The sequence below is a fragment of the Sphaerodactylus townsendi genome, linkage group LG10, assembly GCF_021028975.2.
Source record: "Sphaerodactylus townsendi isolate TG3544 linkage group LG10, MPM_Stown_v2.3, whole genome shotgun sequence".
Lineage (NCBI taxonomy): Eukaryota > Metazoa > Chordata > Lepidosauria > Squamata > Sphaerodactylidae > Sphaerodactylus > Sphaerodactylus townsendi.
This window is the reverse complement of record NC_059434.1, coordinates 67398329-67420429: the sequence shown is the minus strand read 5'-3', so window position 1 is coordinate 67420429 and position 22101 is coordinate 67398329. Positions and strand designations below refer to the sequence as shown.

General features: G+C 41.9%; 1 protein-coding gene across 1 annotated transcript in view; it reads right to left on the bottom strand.

Annotated features, from left to right (window-relative positions):
• Positions 1-7591: 7591 nt before the first annotated feature.
• TACR3 (tachykinin receptor 3) overlaps positions 7592-22101 on the bottom strand; it is a 47867-nt gene continuing 33357 nt past the window's right edge. Inside the window, exons 4-5 of the mRNA XM_048508667.1 lie at positions 15156-15352; positions 7592-11480 (exon numbers count right to left, since the gene is read on the bottom strand). Coding sequence (XP_048364624.1) covers positions 11165-11480; positions 15156-15352 — 513 coding nt within the window. The 3' untranslated portion in view covers positions 7592-11164. The remainder of the gene's footprint in view (positions 11481-15155; positions 15353-22101) is intronic.

The window sequence follows — 22101 nt, the reverse complement described above, 5'->3', positions numbered from 1 at the left end:
CTTCACAGTAAAATTAAAGTCTTACTGAACTTACTGCTGGTCCAGAGCTTGCAAACTGTCATATCCCTCCTTAAGCAGTCTTAGTCTTATTGGCTGGTAGTTTTTCTTGTCCTCAGCTCTGTTCCTCCCTGCACTTAAGGGAGAGGCCCAGAGGTGGGATCCAGCAGGTTCTCACCAGTTCCCGAGAGTGGGTTACTAATTATTTGTGTGTGCTGAGAGGGGGTTATTAATTGGGTCTGCTTTTCCATTAGAAATTCCATTAGGTCCAAAAATCATAAAGTCCTGTTGTTTCCTATGTGGCTGGTTAGCAAAGGTAGAAAACGGGATAATTCTCCCTGTTGGGCTGTTTTAAAAACATGTTTTAGAAATATGGTAAAGTTCCTTGTTTAAGGAAAGTATCCTTCTTTTGATTTCTAGAAACAAAATTAAGTATTTGAAAATATTAAGTATTTGACAGGCAGTCAATTAGAGGATATGTAATTGTTTCTGTTGGCAGTAGACGATAGGACTTGCTAAAATGTGAAAGATACCAGCTGGAAATTAGGAACTTTTTTTTTCCAGTAAGAGTTTTTTACAGTAACAGAGAAATTATTAATGCCCCGCCCTCAGAATGCCCGGCCACACCCCCGTCATGCCCCGCCCAGCCTCATTGGCACTACGCCACTATTTGAATCCCACCACCATGGGAACCTGTTACTAAAATGTTTGGATCCCACCACTGCTCATATGTAATAGGTAATTTAATCTTTTTAAAGTTCACCTACCGTGTAATGTTCCTAAGCATTGATACAAACGCTACCATAATAATTATAGTTTGTTGAGCTACAGGAGTTATATTTTTTTAATTAGGTTGCAATGTATAGTTTTAGCCCCATAAGGAGGAAGCACAAAAGCATGGAAATATAGAAAACATTGTTCAGGTATGAATAATACATTGCTCAAGCCGCAGAATCAAGGCTATTTCTTTTGAAATAAATCCATGGGAGAGGAAACTCAACCAACAAATCTAAACCTATAAGTGCTGAAATCCTTCTGCAGATTTCTTTAGAAAGGTGGTTGACAAAATATCAAAATGATCACTATGGAAACAAATTATTTTTATTTCCCCAGCAAGGACAATGACTAATGAGACTGCAATCAGGCATTTAAAATTCAAAAACAAGGTACAGGACTGCTGATCTTTGAAGACTGAAACTGAAGATGAATGGCCATTTGAAGGCCAAAAAGGAGGCGGAACCCGTACTAACCGATCTGTGAAACAACTTTTCCTCTTACAATTATTTTGGCAACTGCAGAGATGTAGCCATGCTAGTTTGTTAAAGAAAAATAAAACAGAAGTCCAGTGGCGCCTTAAAGACAAACTAGCTTATGCCAGAATAAACTTGGTTATTCTTTGAAGTGCTGCTAGACTTCAGTTTTATTTTAGTAAATTTGCAAATGTGTTGTTTTCCAGGTAATTTGGTTAAGAACAAAGAAGAGAAGAAGAAGAGTTTTGATTTTGCAGGAGACTCAAAGGGGCTGACAATCTCCTTGCCCTTCCCGCCTCACAACAAACACCCTGTGAGGTAGGTGGGGCTGAGAGAGCTCCGAGAAGCTGTGACTAGCCCAAGGACACCCGCTGGTTTGTGTGGGAGTGTACAGGCTAATCTGAATTCCCCAGATAAGCCTCCACAGCTCAGGCGGCAGAGCAGGGAATCAAACCCGGTTCCTCCAGATTAGATACACAAGCTCTTAACCTCCTACGCCACTGCTGCTCCCAAAGGGAAGGAGGGAGCAGTTGACTATCATAGAATTTATTGACATATATTCTATCTTAAATGGCATGGATAGTTCATGAATAAGAATTAAAAAATGTTTGTCTAAAATGTCTGTGGAAATCTAAATACTTTACAGTGTAAAATGCGTCTACTTCTTTTGTTTCATTTCTAACCTCATGTTTCTGCACAATGGGAAGTAGCTTACAACATTCTTCTACCCATTTTATCCTCATGATAGTACTGTGAGGAAGGTTACACTGATAGATTGTGACTGGTTGAGTTCACCTAGTGAGTTTCCATAGCAGAGTGGGAAGTCAAACCTGGGTCTCTCATAGCCTAGTTTGACCCTATAACAGCTCTGCATTGGTTTCTACAGTCATTTATGAATTAAGACATCTGTATTATTTATTGATGAAAACATCTTTGCTGATAAATTGCCTGAAAGTGCTGAGCACATAAAATCAGTGGGACTCTGAACTGTTTAAAAATACATGTGGGCATTTTAAAAGCTGTCTTTCATTATTGCCATATTTAAACGGTGTGGAGATTCTAAGTTAGGTTGAAAAGCGATATAGAAAATTATTTGAAATAAAATAAAATTCTGAACATAAAGCTCTGACATCATTTTTCGCTGAGGGCTCAAACTAAGGTTGAAGATCCTTGCAGACTGGGAGAGGCCGATGGGCTGCTGGTGACCTGTGCAGGCTCTATGCTCCTCGTAGATCAGTTTCACAGTCTCAGAACTCATAAACCTGCTGTTGCTTTCAGGCAGTAGCTGAGGCCAGGAAAGGTTTGGCTTCATTTTACGATTTCTGAAAAGCGAGGATTTGATGGCTGTCATCCATTCTCTTCTGTTTTCAAAGATACGGCAAGCAGCAGCAGTCTAATTGGGGCTGCTTTTGAAAACATTTGGGAAATTTTATCTGCTGCAGAATGTGTCAGGCTGATTGTCTGTGAATGAGAAACCGATTTCCTATTGGCTGACAACTGGGGTTTTTTTTTTGGCCTCATTTCAAAGTGTGGGTTGCATATGGGGTTGCCACCTCCAGCCTGGGGCCTGGAATTCCTCCATAATTACAGCTGAGTTCCAATCAGTTCCTCTGGAGAAAATGATAGAGTTGGAAAATGGACTCTATGGGATCACATCCCTGTTGAGCTCCCTTCGTTCCCAAAACTCCAACCCCCTCCCCCAGCTCTGCTCCAAAATCCATATCAATACCCCAACCTAGAGCTGGCAAGCCTATCTGCAACATTAGTTGAAACTTATATACAGTATCTCACATACTGTTTCCCCCAAAATAAGCCCTACCCTAAAAATAAGCCCTAGCATGATTTTTGGGGATTTTTGGAGGATGTTTGAAATATAAGCCCTACTCCAAAAATAAGCCCAGATTCCCCAGTGCAGCTGATCTGGTCATGTGGGGGGAGCAAAAATAAGATATCCCCTGAAAATAAGCCCTTACACATCTTTTGGAGCAAAAATTATAAGACCCTGTCTTTTTGGGGGGAGAAAAATTATAAGACCCTGTCTTTTTGGGGGGAGAAACAGGGTAGCTTCAGAAATCTTGCATAAATTCGTCCTTGAAGCTGTTGTGTTGATGAGTGGTGGTTGAGGATCTTGGAAAGCTCTTCCTGAAAAGTTCCTCTTTCAGAAAGCTCATGCCATTTTGAGTTGATCTACAGTTCCCAATCTCCATTTGGAGCCTGAAGATCTTTTGAAATTACAACTAGTCTCCAGAATACAGCGATCAGTTTCTTTGGAGAAAATGGCAGCTTTGGAGGATGGACTATATGGCATTATACCTCACTGAGGTCCTTCCCCTCCTCAAACCTTCCTCTTCCCAGGTTCCACCTGTATATCTCCACAGATTTCCTAACCTGGAGCTGGTAACCTGAATGCCATAGACCCCTTAGTCCTTGGGGCTGGTTAGAAATTGCTCAGAAAAATGTGCTGTGCTACCAAGCCCTTCTACAAACCACAAACTTTACATTTCCAAAGAAGAAAAAGCATCAAGTCCCAAAGGCCCCCTTGGACCAGAAGACTGTGATCTGTCTGTCTTGCAAATTAGTGTTCTCAGCCTTCCTCAGCATAACTTCTTGCTGGTGTTGATGGAAATCATAGTAGCCTTGGCCTTTTGATTCAGTTCAGGTAATAGTGGAAAGTTGGGCTCTCACAGTACTAGCTTTTACTTTGCGAAATACATCTCAGCAAGAGTCCTTGACCCTTCAGGAAAAAAACCCTCAAAGTAGGGTTGCCAAATGCCAGGTGGGAGGCGTAGCTGGTAGTCTTCTGGGATTACAACTGAACTTCAGGCCACAGATCAATTCACCTGGAGCAAATGGTTGCTTTGGAAGGTGGACGATGGCAACAAACCTTTCTGAGGTTCCTTCCCTTGAAGTCCAGCCAACCCACCGCCAAATTATCCAGATATTTTCTACCCCAGAGCTCACAAGTTGCAACCCTAAAGTTTACAGAAGGGCAGATGACTTAGAAGATTTTTTTTGGATAAAGTTGTAGATTTCTTTCAGTTTAAGCAAATTCTGAGGTGTTAATATTTTAATAGATTGATTGCTGTTTTCGTTTTGCCTGTTAACTTTCATTGTTTTAACACATTGTTTTAAAATTAAATGCTGCAGTGAGTTACTTGGGAAAGGAGAACATGATAAAACCAATAGTTTAAAAACCTGCATATCTGATTAATTGTGGCTTTCCTGTGACCATCCTGGGCTGCCTTCCTCCTATTTGGAGGTGTGCCACTACTAATTTCTCTACAGTGGTGTGCTCTGTCATCTGGGCTAGGTCATATGAACATCTTTGACTGTGGCTCTCTGGAGACGTTATTTCATTTATACTGAAAATATTTGCTGGAGAGCTCCTAATGAAAGTTCATGCTTTTCTTTTGTTGTGCTGCAAACCTGGCTTTTTAATCAATCACTCGCTCCAGGGGGCCTGACAGTGGCAAGGGAATTCATTTCCAAGTGCACACGATGATGGTTTTATTGTGACATTTTATCTCGTCAGTAATTATAGAAATTGCAGCTAATGATTACATGTATGGCTGACAATTGCCAGGAGGGGAGAAAAAATAATAACCTTCAAGCTCTCTCTTTGATTTGTTGAATGCAATAATAGAATAACCTTTGAAAAAAAAAGACACAGTGGTGATTCTTGTTTCTCCTATATCTTCCCAACCCCTATTACGAGAAGGTTAATTAAAATATACAGTTTTTTTTGCTTCTCTGGTAGATAATACCTGGTTTTGTTATGTTGGTTTTTAGTGGGAAAACGGACTTCTTGGTAATAAAAGGGTGGTGCAATATCTAGGACTGGCCCATAATATTTTTGCGCCTATTCGTTTAATCAAAGACCCAAACTTGCCGCTTGGAATTGTTCTTACCTTGTGGCAATCAATACTCCTTGGAGATCTGATAAGACCTCTTGGCTTGGGGTATATGAAGTTGTCTATTTCTTTCGGTTTTTGTAGGGTATCTCTGTGCCTTTTAGTTTTGCCCATTTTCATGTGTTACCAATTTATTTCTTTTATTCCGTTCTGCGTCATTTTATGCCATTGCACCATCCAATTTTTTGCACCATTTGTATGAAAATGAGGTTAAAGCAGGCAGCCATTTTGATAGCAACCAATGTTTGTTAGCAAGGCCAAGGGAAAAATGGGGAGAAATCCAGGAAGAAAAGGAATTTTTCAAATCAAAATGCCATATTCACCAAATGTAGGGATGAGTCTTCATGACATAGCTCATGACATAAAATTGTGCACAATATTGCAGAGGTTTCTGATGACTTTTTCATTTTGGGGGGACTTTTGCTTTTCATTTTGAGACCATGTTTCTGAAAGTGCCACTGGCATCTGTGGCCTTAGAACAGGGGCCCTTTGGTCAGAATGTGTCAGGGTCGCAGCCCTCTCTTAAGTTTCTGTTTAGTGTTAAGTTTCTGTTTCCCCAGTTATCCCCATTCCCGCCACTGGGAAGGACTGCCCACTTCCACCCATATATATATTGGAACTGAGGGCAAGAACCCTCAGTTCCAGCACCCTGTATCTTAGGGCAACACCATTCAATAAAGTTCGTTTCTTTGTTACAAAGTCGACTTTGTCTGAGGCCGTTTCCGCATGGGCCAAAAACGGTGGCTTGGGGGCGGTAAAAACGCCGCCCCCAGGCCGCCCGCTTCGCTGACAGGCGGGCGCTGCTCCTGGCGCAGCAAGCGCCGCACCTGGCTGCCCTTCCCCTCTCCCCTCTCAGAGGCGGCGTCAGGCCGCCCTAAAAGCTAACAACACTTTAAAGGGTTGTTTTGAGGGGACAGCGTCTTCCCAGTGGCGCGGTGCGAACAGCACCGTTGGGAACACGCTGTTTCCCCTTCCCTCTCCCACTTCCCTCGTCCCTGTCGTCGTCCTGCTGGCCTCCTAAGTCCCTCCCTCGCTGTCCTCCAACCCCTGGAGGTTGGAGGGCAGCGTGGGCAGGGCTTAGGAGGCCAGCAGGACAACGACAGGGACGAGGGAAGTGGGAGAGGGAAGGGGGAAGAGGCGGCTCCGTGCGGAGCCGCCTGTCCTGCGGTGGCCTCTGCTGGAGTCTCGCTCGCACGCGGCTAAGCGTGCAAAGCGAGAACTCCACCCCGCGCCCGGCAGAATTCTTTTGCGGCGTGGGAGCTGCGCTTTAGAGGCCATGCGGAAACGGCCTGAGTGTGTCCAGCCTTTCAGAATGAGAGCAGGCACCCTCCCAGGTTCTTCCATGCCCATCACCTTCTCCTTGTGCTCAGTCATACCTCTGTGCCACAATTGTCCTGTTGTAGGACAGCCAATAGGAGTCTTCAGACACTGTTGATGTGCTTTTCTCACTCCTGTGCCTGGATGTTTTCAGGATTTTCCTTAAGGGCAGCTGACCTTCCTCTAGCTGGCTATCCATCCTACAACCACCCATTCCTTGGAGATCTCTCTTGCTCCTGCTGAGTCACCTTGGGAGGAGGTTTGTGTGCTACTGTCAATGGCTGTCCCGCTCTTGCCAGGGTTGACATTTCTTTCTCTTGGTCTACTCTGTCCCTCTGTTGCTACGTTGGCATTCCTCTCTCTACTTCTGGCCCTTAGCATTCTTTTAACAGTGTGGCTGGCTTGAACAAATCTCATTGTTCCAGCAGTGTTCCAACACTCCCACTGGCTGGGTCGTGTTTACTTCCAGCTGAGCTGGCTGATGATCTCTGACACCACCCAGGTCCCATGGTGTTGTTCAGCCATCCACAGTACATATTTTTGTAAATACCAGGGCTGGTTTTAGTCAATGGGCAGTCAGGGCAGCTTTCCTGGGCCCCACATGGGGGGCAGGGGGGCACTAACCAGCAATGGTCACACACAAAGCAGAATTCTCCACCTCTCATGCTCACCCCATCTGCAGATTGGACATCTGACTGCCAGCAGCATTAGCTGCCATCTGCTTTGCAAAGGGCAAGGGCTACTCCTTGCTTGGTCTCAGCCCTGGTTGGAGGCAGTGAGTGGTGGTGGTAGTGATTCTTGGACCCCCTCCCACAGCCACTAGGACTGACCTAGTTAAACACATCCCATTGTTTCTTGCTTATCATGAAACAGGTTTCAGCTATTATGACTGGGATCTAATGATGCAATTTTCTTATTCGGTGCAGAACCCTCTTCCTCTGGGTAGACCTTTTTTCCTAACTTAATATAGCATCCTTTTTTATTATCCTTCCCCACTGCGCCTCCTCACATATGATCTTGTCTCTTCTTTCTCTCCATGGTTCTAGTGCTGAACAGAAACATCCTAAATACTGAATTTTTGTTTAAAAATTGAGTTAATTTTATTAAAATCTGTAGAATTTTAGTTGCTTGCCAATTTTTAATGCAGTGGTCTAGACCTTGAAATGTAATTTAATTCTTCTTACTCTGAAAAATGTACACAATCAGAAAGAACCAGAAAATAATGTGTCAGGTCACAGTCTGTCTACTAGAGTCTCAAATGAAATAGCTCTCCTTGGAGCAGAAGAAAAATGTTTATTGTGGTTGGCAACAGAGATTCTCTGCTGGCTCCTAACATCAAGCTTCTGTAGGAACACATCTGACAATATGGAATAGGATGATCCACTACTTTAATATTTATCCCTGTAGAAAGTCTGATGGGAACTAAAATGAATGGGCCAGTTGTAGATGGATTAGATTTTCTTTGAGCGCATCACATAGCTTATTTTGTATAGAAGTGATTTTCAGTTAATTAGATGCACCTATATATCTCCAAAGACCATGAAGGAAAAAAAAAAGCAGAATCTTTGAGACTTCAAGTTTGGCTGTTAAACAAACAATTGTACCAGTAATTACTTAGTATTACCATACATAGCAGGGCTGTTCCTTAATCCAGATGCTGCCACATATGACCTTTCAGAACATAACATCTTTTAGTGTTGTTTGGTTTCACTAACTAAAACAAAGGTACTCTTACAGATGTGTACTTCAAAACCTATCCTTTCCCCTCCCTCCCTTTTTCCATAGGGTACAAAACCAAGTTGTAGTTGAAGGGTAAATCTTTTCTCCTTTTCCTGCATGGGCTGTGCTGATGTAAAATTTGCCTTCAAAGATAGATGGAGATTTATTGTCATCTTCATGTCTGTTTGTGCCTTCAGCAAGTGAGCAATAGAGCATACAGACCAATAAAATATATCATGTACTAGAATAATAAAGGGCCTTATATATGAAATTTGTGATTAACATGGTATCTGGGACTAAGGGCATCTCTTGACAAGGCAGCAACATTCTAATATTAAGTTTCAGAATACTGTAAAGCAAATGTTTCCAGCATACATCAGTAGCAATAAAAAAAGCTTCAAGAACAAACTCCTCTTTGTCACTTTTTCTATTTTGTATCTTTTGATCTTGTAATATTGCACATGTGTAAAGACATATACTTTAAAAATATTACAATATTTAAACCTGTACAAACAAACTAGTTTGAAGTAGAATAACTGTTCTCAACAATGTAAACATATTCATATTTATCAACAATGTTAACAGCTGATTTTGATGTAGAGTCTGGTGGTCACTGTGTCTGGCGGCTGTGCTGAACTTTTCCCCTGACGGATGGCCCTGGGAAGCCTGATCTTGTCAAATCTTGGAAGCTAAGCAGGGTCAGCCTGGGAGGCCATCAAGGAAGTTCAGGGTTGCTATACAGAGACAGGCAATGGCAAACAACCTCCATTAATCTATTGCCTTGAAAACCCTACAGGACTGCCATAAACCAGCTATGACTTGATGGCACTTTACACTACCTGTTGGTCACTGTGTATGACTGCTGTGTGGCACTTTAGTAGTCAGAATTTGTCTTAAAATTGTGTTATATACCTTTCTTCTCAAATTAGGTAGTGTGGTTTGGCACCTTTGGCACAAATCCTTCCATGTGATCTTAGTGCAGCTTAAAAACACAAGATGCATGGACTATATCAAGTGTATGGGGAGGACTGCTAAGTTTTCCTGCAATGTGTTACTGGTGTGCACAACTGCTTGAATAAAGCTGGATGAAACAGTCATTCAAATGGTGACTCAAATCACCAGAAAAAGCTGAAAATGCTGGTAAAGGTCAGTGATCAGCTATGTATAGTCCTTGGACCGTGTATGGCTTCCCACTTAGCCTACCAGCCAGGGCCATCTTAATGCATGGGCACACTGAGTAGTTGCTTGGGATCCCACAAGCTTAGGGGTCCCATGCTAATCTATGTGTGTTGTGACTTGCTGTCAATAAATACTGCACTATATTACACTATAAATATTTGTTATTGAAAAATGCATATTTAGCAAGTGTTTTACTAAAGATAATGAACAATATTAACATTAATTTTTATGATAACAAGTGGACATTGACATTCGCCTCTGATTTAGTATCACCTCTGCAACCACATGTGCATGTACGTATCTTACGCATTGCTTTGCCCAAGGGCCTATAGTGCTGTTAAGACGGCCCTGCTACCAGTCATTGAGATCAGAATGTCCTGTATCTTCGTGGCTCCCTTCTCACTGACTTTTCTCTCTTCTAAATATTACTGCTATTTGAAAGGCAAACGTTGCCTACTTTTGGCAAGTGAAGCAGATGATGGGAATTGAAGATATACAGACAAGCTCACCAACAGTTTTCAGTCATAACTTCACTTATCTTACGAGTGGAGAATTTAGTAGCTTTCAGAGAGGAGATTTGCTGTCTGTCTTTGAAACTCTACTAACAGAGAGATGTGACAGCAATGGCTTCTTCTGCCAGTGTCTTCCTGATCCTTCCTTCCATCCATATTCCCACCAAAAATAGTTCAGATGTCCTGCACAGCAGGTGGGAAAGGGAATCTCATATGAAGACTAGGAAGAGTGTACCAGAGAAGCCCAGATCGCCACATTTCCCAATTTGCCGGTCATTTTAAAGGCACAAAGCAAATCTCAGATTCATGACCTGAGAACTCTGTAGAAGACAGGCCATCTGCTTCTGCATTCAGTGCTGGTCTAACTCCAGCTGTGCCCCAGGATAGGTCAGCCAAGGAGGGAGGAGTTGTAGTTCAGTGTGAGAGAACATGTATTGCATGAAAATTTCCCAGTCCCAGTCCCTGGGATTGCCAAGCAAAGGGTAGCAGGCTCGGGGAACCTGTGCCTGAGATCCCAGAGTGTTGCTGTTAGTCAGCATTGATGATGCTAGGCTAGATGAACCAGTAGTCTGATTCAGCAGACGTCAGGTCCTTTCTCTCTCTAAATGTAGGCCATTTTTTAAAAAATGTTCTGTAGTAATTTAATTGAATAGGAGAAACCTACCAATTTTAATGCCTTCCTAACTGGCCAGTTTTGCAGTCCTACAACTCAGATGAGAACCGACAGCCGTCTGAATCAATGACAATGGTCAGATATCTGTTATGGATATGTACTGTACGATTCCTGCAAAACGTTCCTGTTGATAGCTTGGCCTTGTTTCCTTATGCAGATGTAAACAGGAGTCAGGGTTGCCAATCTCCAAATGGTGGCTAAAGATATTTCACTATTACAACTTATCTTGAGGTGACAGAGATCAGTTCACCGAGAGAAAATGGCCGTTTTGCGTGGTGGATTGGCTTTATGCCCTGCGGAGTCCCTCCCCTCATCAAATCCCTTCAGGCTGTATCCCCGAAATCTCGAGGTATTTCCCAATCCAGAGCTGGGAACCCTGCAGGTAGGTAGCTCATTTTTTTTCCTCCCAGAACACAAAGTCCAAAGTTGGGCCCAAATGAGTAAATAAAAAGGCTTAGGATGACACACGTATATCTACATGCAGTCAGCATTTGGGACCTATGCCGTCGCCCCTCAGAAGCCTGGGGGTTTGATTCTGAGGCAGAGCAGCACTGTCTCATTTCTTCACTGCATTCTTCACCATCCATTGAATAATTTCACGTGGGTTCAGGAGTACTCATCCACAGATGTACACGGGGAGGTGATGTAACTTGAGACTGAGGAAGTGGTTTTGGAACTCATCCGGGAACAGCCATTAAAACTGGCTTCCTGTGGAGGGTTTTTTTTCCTCCGGCTGGACTTGGTGCTTTCTTTGACACTGGCGTCGAACACGACAGTCATGCTGGAGTCCATTCTGGAAACAGTATATAAGCTACTTTGCCTGGTTGGATGGAACCTGGTTGACTTCAGCTCCAGTTCATCATAGCTAGATACTTTAATGAAAGGACACCATTGGAAAGCTCTCTTGAAACCTGCTCGGAACCTGAGAATAACAAAGTATTTATATTACAGGGTACATCTCAGTAACATGATGAAAGCATTTCATTTCCCTGGCCTGTAGAAAACTAACCTGTCTCCCTGGATGTAGAAAACTGGGATATCAAAGGAAAAACTATTTCAGTTTTCTATGTGCAGGGAATTTTGTTTGCTGTTTCTGGGAGCATTCCAACATACAATTCCCTATGTGCACAGCATGAAACGATCTAGATAAACCTTCTACCAACTATATGTGGGGAATTTACAGCTCCTCAGATCATTTTTCAAATTTATTTGTTTTAAAATTTTATACCCTGTCTTTCTGCATTCACATGCGTTTTGTATGATTCAGGGTAAACAAGAGATAATATGTGCCAACCAGGCTGAAACAACGGTTGCAAAAACAGATACCTCCCACTTGAGTGAAAAGATTTTACTTGTAAGTAACAATATCAACATATGTACAACCGTACAATTAAATATGCAAAACAAGCAATAAAGCAAAACTAGTCGGAATCTAGACAAGTGCCGACTTCGTTAAGAAACTTCAAGGCTGCTAAGAAGAAGAGAGATCAAAACTCTCAATGTAATAACAATTGTAATCCAGAAGCGAACAATAGCCTCAGAGATTGGATTTTAGTTCTAGAATTTGCAAATGTACATCTAGCAGCCAAACGAACCTGCTCTCCAACACAACTCCTAATTCCATTTGAGCAGAAACGTATGGCCTATTACCTCCATACCTTAACGAGCCCACGCGCAAGGACAGCCCTTACCACTGCGCGTTTTAACGTTATGCCCTCTGCCCTATTAAAGGGTAGGTTCAGCAATTTAGATAAATCCGCAAGGTTATGCAGTTGCAAACTTAATGTGGTTGAAACCCTGACTCACCAACTCTTGCACTGCACCAGATTTGATAACATCAGATCTAAATATACCAACTTACATTTTTTTCTTCCAATCTGGGCTGCCTGATCTAATAAGAACATAAGAACATAAGAACAAGCCAGCTGGATCAGAACAAAGTCCATCTAGTCCAGCTCTCTGCTACTCGCAGTGGCCCACCAGGTGCCTTTGGGAGCTCACATGTAGGATGTGACTAGGTTATCTCTATTGTTAAACAACTCGGACCCCAGTCTTTGTGAAGAGATCACCAATTTCATTGCGGAGATAGTTGAGAGTTCCCAGTAGAACGTATTTGTTGTGCTCCCTGTGGGGCCTTTTATCTGTCATGTATTCATGCAATTGTTCCCGATTTGTGTAACTCCTTCTGACTATGCCAATAAAGGCTTATGTATGTATGTATGTAACAACTGTAATCAATTGGACTGCGCTCTGCTAGTGTCTTCCTCCGTTGCTGGACGTTTGCGAGAAGCAGGAAAAAACTGCTTATGTTTATATGATTCAGACATGATACTACTGAATCCATATTGCGCTGACATAAATAGTGCTATATGTAAGGAACAGGGAAATGAGGTCCACTGTTATCTGCTCAAAATAAATAGCCACAGAGGGCTTATTCACTTGCTAGATATTCAGCCTTACCGTCTGCCATTTTAAAAGGGAAATGTAATTAGATTCCTAGGGTGGAGAGAGTCTGTCCTTTTAAATCTGGGGAGTTGGAAACTATTGACCATGTTTTTTTTTCAGATGTTCTTTTTATAAGACAGCTCGCTCGAAGATTATTGATCCTTTGATTGAAAGATTGTATATTAGCACTGAAGAGGAGGTGATTAAAATGTTTCTTATGGGAAATAACTCCCCATTCACAGTCCAGCTTGCAAAATATCATGTGATATTACTTAAGGTTGGACAACTTGTTTTATATTCAGTGAATTAATTCCCCAAAATCTGTACATTCCTTGTTTTACTTGTTTTAACTTTATTGTATATTATTATATATGACTAGGTTTTGTTATGCTTTGTTATCTGTCTGAGGTCCACTGTAGTTAACATTACATGGTAAGCTTGGCAAGGCAACCAGCAGCAGGTTGGGGCTGGAGACATGTGGGGACCATCCAATGTTGGCAGTATCATCACCAACAGCTGGGAAAAACCTGGCAGTAATGAAGGATATATCTAGGAATTGCCAAAAACTCTATGGCTTCCAGTAATTTTTAGAGCTATTCAATATAACATCTGGATTTTCCCCAGATGTGATGTTGACAATGAGTGCTGCTACTGGGAGATCTCCTGCCATTGCATGATGTCTGGCAATTCTGTATGGTTATCTAAACATGAATGTTTCATAATTTGACAGTACTAATTACAATAGGATCAATTTGGTGGAGGGGAACTCAGTGTTTTTAGGCTTGATGGTGGGATTAAATCCCTGTATATTAAAATGAAATTGTAAGTGGCAGGTATTAGGTGGAAAGGCTGAAAGATGGTAATGAATTTGCTCATTAGGCATTTGCAGTCATCTCAAAATATTTGCATATACAATATACCAATTATAATGTACTCCCTGGCACATTTCCCAAAGAGATTTCAAAATGGTATTCTGAAATGGTTATTGCATTAGGTCCTGTTTACATTTGGGTATTATGCTAATATTCTCTATAAGTCTGTTGCTCAATGTTATGCTTGTTTACTCAGAAGTAAGTTACGGAAATGTCAGACAGCATTCACATGGGGAAAGGTAGAGACAATGCCCTAGGTGCACCGCTGACACAGCACACACATTTGTTTTAACATGCAACCTTGAAATTTAATGCAGACACACAACATATGTTATTACCAAGACATAGAAACTAGCAGATATCTACATATTGTTCTGAAATCAAGGGGGATTCAACAATGAATGCATTTTAACATCACTGTACAAATGTGGGTGCCCAATTCTCCCCTTCCTACAATTGGACCTGACAACTGGCATCCAAGTAAATACAAAAGTAGGGTTCCTAAGTTTTGTAAAATAGTTTTCCACCCCTGAAATTTGTAGCACATCATACTAGTATTATAAAATCAGACTTTTTAAAAAGAGCTCATTACTAAATGCCACAGCTGGAATGGTTCTTCTGCCTAGCCTCCTTCTTCATATGCTAACTCATTTTGTGCAGGGAGTTTTGCCCTTGAGGGAACATTTAAATAAATGGCCTTCCGCTTGCTGTCTAAAATGGTACTGGAATAACTGCATTGCATTGCTCAGTGATCTTTTTGCACTTCCCAGCAAGGGGCTTTACTGCTAGTGTTTAAATATTTGAAGGGATGTCATGTTGAAGATGAAGCAAGGTTGTTTTCTGCAGCTCCAGAGACTAGTACATGGAGCAATGGATTCAAGTTACCAGAAAGAGGCTCCACCTATACATTAGGAAGAACGTCTTGACATTAAGGGCTGTTTGAGTGCCTTGGAAGTTGGTAAAGTTGCCTTCTTTAGAGGTTTGTAAACAGAGGCTGCATGCCCATCTGTCGGGCATGCTTTGATCGTATGTTCCTGCATGGCAGGAGGGTGGACTAGATGGCCCTTGTGGTCTTTTCCGACTGTACGATTTTAAATCCAGGAAGCACAAATTGCTCCACATTTATTAATCTGGAATAGAAGTGTGTTTTCTTGTTATTTCAATACAAAAGTTTTGAACAACTAATTTTTTTAAAAAGAGGGTGGAGTGTCTATAGCAGGTATCTATCATCTGCCTTGAATTTCCTTTTTTTTTCAATTGAAAAGCAAAGATAGCCTTACCTCTTGTTGAGACAGCAGTAGATAATGGGATTGTACATGGTAGAACTCATAGCCAGCCAAAACGTGGCTAGATAGATTTGCTGAATGTATTTCCACCGGTTCAACTGCTCATAGATGCCAGTAACTATAAAGTAAATGTGGTAGGGGAGCCAGCAGACTGCAAATGTCAGCACGACGACAATCATCATTTTTACCACCTGGAAACAAAAAGGGCAATCTCTGAATACTACACAGGCAGGTGGGTCTTTCATTCCTTGTAATAAATCCATGTTAAGGTTGTCAGCTTTCATATGTCAGAACTCTGAAGAAATGTAAGAATTTTTTTGAATATACAGGCATGGCAGGGTAGAAGCAAAAAAAAAGATACTGAAAAGGGGTCTTTCATCATTATCATTTCAGAGGTTTAGCCATGTTCTGTTGCAGAAATTTATTCCAGCCTAAGCTTTTGGGAGTCAGAGCTGACTTTATTGGATGCATGAAATGAACATCCTTAGTGTACATGTTCATTCTTATAGTTGTAAGCAGCAGAATGGTGGGAATGGAGAGATGTGAAAAAGAGAGGAGAGTCTAAATCAATAACAAAATACATTTGCTAGGGATTTACATCTCGTACATGTGATGAAGTAAGTTCTGATGCTCAAAAACTTAGGCTGGAATGAATGTTGTTAATCTTTCAGGCACCATTAGACTCCTGCTTTATTTTCACGATTCTGGCCCCTTCTGCACATGCAGAATAATGCACTTTCAATCCACTTTCAATGCACTTTACTGTGCGGACTAGCAAAATCCACTTGCAAACAATTGTGAAAGCTGATTGAAAGTGCATTATTCTGCATGTGCAGAAAGGGCCTCTGTTGCAGATTTTGGGTTTATATAGTGCATTTTATATGGATCAGAGGCAGGAGATGCAAACAGAAGCCCTGCTTATCCACGAATGCATGTAGGCAAGAAAGGGAGTTAAAAAGATGCTGTCCCATTTGTTGACCTCTATTGGACAGTAATGAAAACTTTTCCATAGCACAGCCCCAAAACTTCAGGAACTGGCAAAGTCCCCTCCCCCAGCTCTGACAAACATCAGTTCTTTGCATCTTTTCATGTTCAGACTGAACTGATTTCTCAACATTTGTGTTTAAAAGGAGCCCAATTTTCAGGAAATGTACTTGTCTCTTAGGTTTTCATAATATGCTGAGATGTTTCCCTGTTTGGTTTGGTTAACTGTGGTATTTTTTTTTTTTGCCATCAAGTCACAGCTGACTTAAGGTGACCTCATACAGGTTTCAAGGAAAGGATGTTTGGACGTGTTTTGCCATTGCCTGCCTCCTCATCACAATCCTGGTATTCCTTCGAGGTCCCCCATCCAAATACTAGCCATGGTCAGGACTGTGAGTGACTGACTAGCCAGGAGTCACCCAGCAAGCTTCCATGGCATGAGTGGGGATTTGAACCTGCGTTTCCAGGTCCTAGTCCAGTGGTGGCAAACCTTTGGCACTCCAGATATTATGGACTACAATTCCCATCAGCCCCTTCCAGCATGGCCAATTGGCCATGATAGAAGGGGCTGATGGGAATTGTAGTCCATAACATCTGGAGTGCCAAAGGTTCACCACCACTGTCCTAGTCCAACATTTTAATTACAATATTAATTCTGCTTTGCAATGCCTTGACTTTCCTTCTAAAGATTTCATGCTCTCCGCTTTTTCATTGTTTAACTCAGGGGTGCCCAACTCTGGTGCCCCAGATGTTCATGGACTACGATTCCCATCAGCCCCTGCCAGCATGGCCATGAACATCTGGGGCACCAGAGTTGGGCACCCCTGGCTTAACTGCTCCAACATTTGTTAGCTCATTGGGGAATGACAGGAAATGAAACATTTTTACAGTCCTGGACCTTCAGCACTTACAAAATGCACGCCCACACCTTGATTAATGTGCAGATTTCCTCCTTGTGAAATATTAGACCCATTTAAATATATTGAGACATGGCCGTCATCTAGCAAGTGAGAGGGGAATTAAAGTCTAATTAAGTTAGCAGCTTGCTGAAATGATTTTTTTAATGCCGTCTTCCTGAGTCTGCATATTGAAGTAAGTGCTCTTCAAATCAATGTATTCTTCCATATAAATTGGTCTGCAATCAAGATATCTGGACATTTTGTATCCTCACAGCAGTTGGCCACGTGCATAGTTGCACACAAAAAGTTATTGGCAAACACATAACAAATGGTTCACTGGTGTCACTTTTGACACCGCTGATCACTAAGGCTGGAATTAGCTCACTCTATAGATTACCTGCCCAGCCAGAGCAGATAGTACCACTGATGAGTGAGAGTGCACTTGTGGCTTAATTCAACAAAAAACACCACACATGTTGCACCACAGGCTAGAGATTCCTCTCCCCTTGTTCCAAACAAGGATCGATACCACCCAGAACAATGTCATCCATGTAGAAACAAAGAGAAAAAAGCATTAATTTTTTGTTACTGTTATTGAGATGAGAGGTAGGGTTAGATGTAATGAACCATTAATGGAACAGATCCCTCTTTTTCCTGAAGTCCTCTGGATCACCTGAAATGCTGCTCCTTGTGATGGGACTTTTGGGAATAGACGGAGCATGTACCACAGAGGAGTGCTCCAAAAAGGGAGAAATGCCAGTGTTCTGCCCCCCAAGTGAATCTGTTTGAGGTGCCCTGTACTTGGCTAGGACAGAGTGGAGGAGACACAAGCCAGGTTCAACAGTTCTTATAATGGGTTTATCACTTGAGAGAAACAAGACTCTAACTCCTCCCTTGGGTCTATCTTAGTCAGAGTACTTGCTTGTCTTGAGCAGGTTTGAAGCTGCAGACTGTGTCTTCTCTTGGCTGCTGTCAAGAAAGTCCACTGCGTCTTGCTTCCTTTCAGTTCTTTCAGTCTTTGTCATGTTATATGGACCACCATATAATAATATGAACATCACAGATATTCCGGTCTCCAACTACCCTTAGCACCTCACTCAGACTGATTGGCTGCTAGAACTAAAACAGGGGATTGCTGGGTAAAGAAAGGAAACTGCCTATTGAGAAATGTCTTAAAGGGACAGGGGCTAACTAAAATACCCTCCCTTAGAAGACTTAACAATGAACAAAAACCATGCTAACTATGGTGAAACTAAAGCTTAATGGGGAAATAACAAAAGCCTCTGTGGGGGCATGACAGCCAGAAGTCATAGTTCACTGCCTCATTTATTTTTTCCTCTAGGGCCACTGTGTGAAACAGGACAATAGAGTAGATGGACCACTGGTCTGATCCAACAAGCCTTTTCTTACATTGTTTGATTTATTTTCTCCACTGAATGAGGACTTCAGGTGGCTTAAGGTATGAGCAAACAGTAACAAACCACATGATGGAACAAATCTAATTGCCATCAACAGATGAATCCAGAGGGGATAGAAAGGGCAATGATAAAAGCTCTGCCCCGGATGGGAACTCTCTCTCCAGGCACTTTGGTCTATTCATGCAAACATATCTGAATAGAGCTTACATGCATATAAGCTGTACAAATATAAAGTCCTTTCTGAATGCATGGAAACTGGAGTGGGGTGAGGCCTGCAACTCCCACCTGCATGCAATCATATCTATCCATAAGTGATTAGTGAATAGGAGTCAAGGTTGTCATCATCAAGCTATTTTTTTTTCTAAAAGACTCACTATAAGGACTCTCTCCCAACAGCATTTGCTCTCTGTGGCAGATTGCAAAAGCTGATCTGTAGAACGCCAGCAGATGGATAGCTGCTATTGCTTTATACAGGTGGGTATTTGTTTTGAGAGAAATCATGATGAACTGAGAATGCCTTGCTCATCCTTTTTGTCAAGTTATGTAAAATGAACAAACAATCACAAATGAATGGATGCCATTCATTTTATTCCTCTCCTTGATGCCTGGCAGATGGGTTTAGACAGTTCAAGAGAAGTTTAGTGGCAGGAGGAATGAACGAGGAGACATGAAGTGACATCCGGGTAGGGGGAAAGACACCAGGAGATATAAACGTGATTCCAAAGTAGTTAAAAAAAGAAACAGTTCTTGCCACAAAAAAAGGGGGGGGGGGAACCAGAAGAGAATTGCCTAAAAATCTCAGATCCTTTTGTCTCATCTCATGCAGCTGTCTTAAGGATGAAAACTTTTATTTATGACCATTATGTGCCACACAATCTCATTGATGTACTTGGTGCATTTTTATCCCACTATTCTTCCAAAGTTTTCAAAGTGGAATGCACGGTTCTTATCCTCACATCAACCCAACATGAGCTAACAGAACCAATTACTGCATTAAAAGGAAGGAATCACTGGTACAAACTAGGTACTGTCTGACTTGTATATCATTCTCCAGTGCCTTTTGAAACATTTACATCATGGGGAAATAGCCAAAGAGCCATTTCATCAAGAGTATTACATGCAAACCCTGAATCTGCCATCATGTGCACATTCAGCAGGGAGCTTCAGCCAATCATGACCCAGTGTCCATGTAAGCGAAATCCAGCCAAATGAAGAAGAGTTGGTTTTTATACCCCACTTTTCTCTACCTTAAGGAGTCTCAAAGCAGCTTACAATCACCTTTCCTTCTGATCCTCACAACAGACATCTCATGAGGTAGGTGGGTCTGAGTTCTGAGAGAACTGTGACTAGCCCAAGGTCATCCTGCAGACTCTGTGTGGAGGAGTGGGGAAACAGACCTGGTTATCAAGCTTAGAAAGAGCTGCTCTTAAACACTACACTATGCTGAAGGTGACATTCAGGTAGGACTCTCTTCCTCATGTGCTAGTTTCCACATACAGGTAGCTTGTGTGTGAAGACAATAAGGGAGAAGGTCTATGGCTTGGTGAGTATCTTCATACGCAGAATTCCCCAGGTTCAGTCCGCAGCACCTTCAGTTTAAAGGATCAGGTAGCAGGTGATATGCCAGTCAGAGCAGACAGAATTTACTTTGACAACTCAGTGTAAGGTTTGCAGAGGTGTATCTAGGTAAACTGGAGCCTGGGGACAAAACCTGAATTTGGGCCCCCCCTGTATGGGTGGCCATCCTCCCCCACCACGACCAAACAATGATTTTTTGCACCAGCTCACAAAACACCACCCACCCTCAGCAAAACATATATGGCTCTCTCCCCACCAATTCTCTTTCCTAATTTTGTCCTCACATCAACCCTATGAGGTAGGTTGTTAGCCTGAGAAACAGCTCCAAGCCAATGTAAGTGTATTAAGCATGTAAATCTCTCACAAATCACCCCCAGCAAAACATTTACCAAACAAATAACAGCATCATCTCTCACAAAACAGCCCCAGTGGAATCCACCCCCAAACAGCATCACTTTCAATGATGTTTAAACTAGGTAGCTCAGATTTTTCTTTTAAACACACCTTAAAGGGAAAATCTGGGGTCCCCAGTTAAAACAACATTGAAAATGATGCTATTTTGGGGTGGATTTTCCCCTACCCTGAAACAGCATCACTTTCAATGTTTATACTGGGGACCTCAGATTCTCCCTTTAAGTCCATGCCAAAGGGGGTGGATTTGAAAAAAGAATCTGGGGAAATTTGGGGGGTGCCTGCTGTCAGGGGTGCAATTGTTAAGCTAACACCACCAACATTTCAGAGTATATTTAGGAGACTCTCCTGATGATACCACCAAGGTTTGGTGAAGTTTGGTTCATGGGGTCCAAAGTTATGGACCCTCAAAGGTGTAGCTCCCATCTCCTATTAGCTGCCATTGGAAACAATGGGGGGATGGAGGAGAGACACCAACTTTTGGGGAGTCCATAGCTTTTGGACCCCTGGCTAAACCTCCTGCTTAATTATTATCATCAGGAGAGTCTCCTGAAAAATCCCTGAAAGTTTAGTGCTGCTAGCCTAAAAACTGCGCCCCTGCAGGCCGAAAACTGGAAAAACACTAAAAATAGAGAACACACACAAACAAACCTGAAATCTTTGCGCCCTCCACTAGGGGGCGCCCAGGGACATAGGGTACCCCATGTCCCCGGGGTGAGGCGGCTTATAAATCTCATAAACAAACAAACAAATAAATGAATAAATAAATAAATAAATAAATATGCCACTGAAAGTTTGTATCATCATGTGATACAAACATGACCCCTACCTGCAGTCCAATGTGAAGTTGGAATTCTGTCTGTGTAGTGTGCACTGCCACCCTTCTTCACAATTTCAAAAAAAAGTGTCTCATTAATATTTTACATAAAAACGTGTCTCATTAATATTTTACATATTTAAAGATGCACTTAAACATTTTACTATCTTTAAAATGTAATATTTTAAGTGGCCCTAGTGCACATGTACCATTTCATTTATTTATGTATTTATTGAGGTTTTTATACTGGCCCTTCCCTTTCAGGCTCAGGTTCCAGTCATAAACAGTGTTTCATAAATAGTAAATAAAATCTGTCAATTAAAACCATACATTTCTGTACAGATCCTGATGGTGATAATATATCCAGTTCAACAGAAACCAGTTAGAGAGTCAGATGGCCCAGAAAGAGAGGCCTGAGATCACTAATTTTAAGAAAAAAATTCTGATCCCTTGAAACAAAATAATCCCTTCGCATTAGTTCTACTACAAAACAGTCCTTTCCAGTCGATTTGCACAATGTGCATTATATTTAGCACAATCACCAACAGAGGAGAGATTAATGATATTTTTGTACAGTTAAAAAATGGGACCACCACCTGGAAAACATGGCCAGATGGCTAATTCTGGATTCGATCTCTGACCAAGTAGTGTTCCCTTAAGTGTCTGACTGAATTAATTTCTAGAAGTGTCTTTTGAAGTCAGTTGGGAAGAAACATTCTCATTATTTTTTATGTTGCTGTCCTGCCAGTTCCAGGCATATGAAACGGCACAGTGGTCCAAAGAAGTGACAGCCTCATTTCTGAAAACTGGGGATAAAAAAATAAGCCTCACAG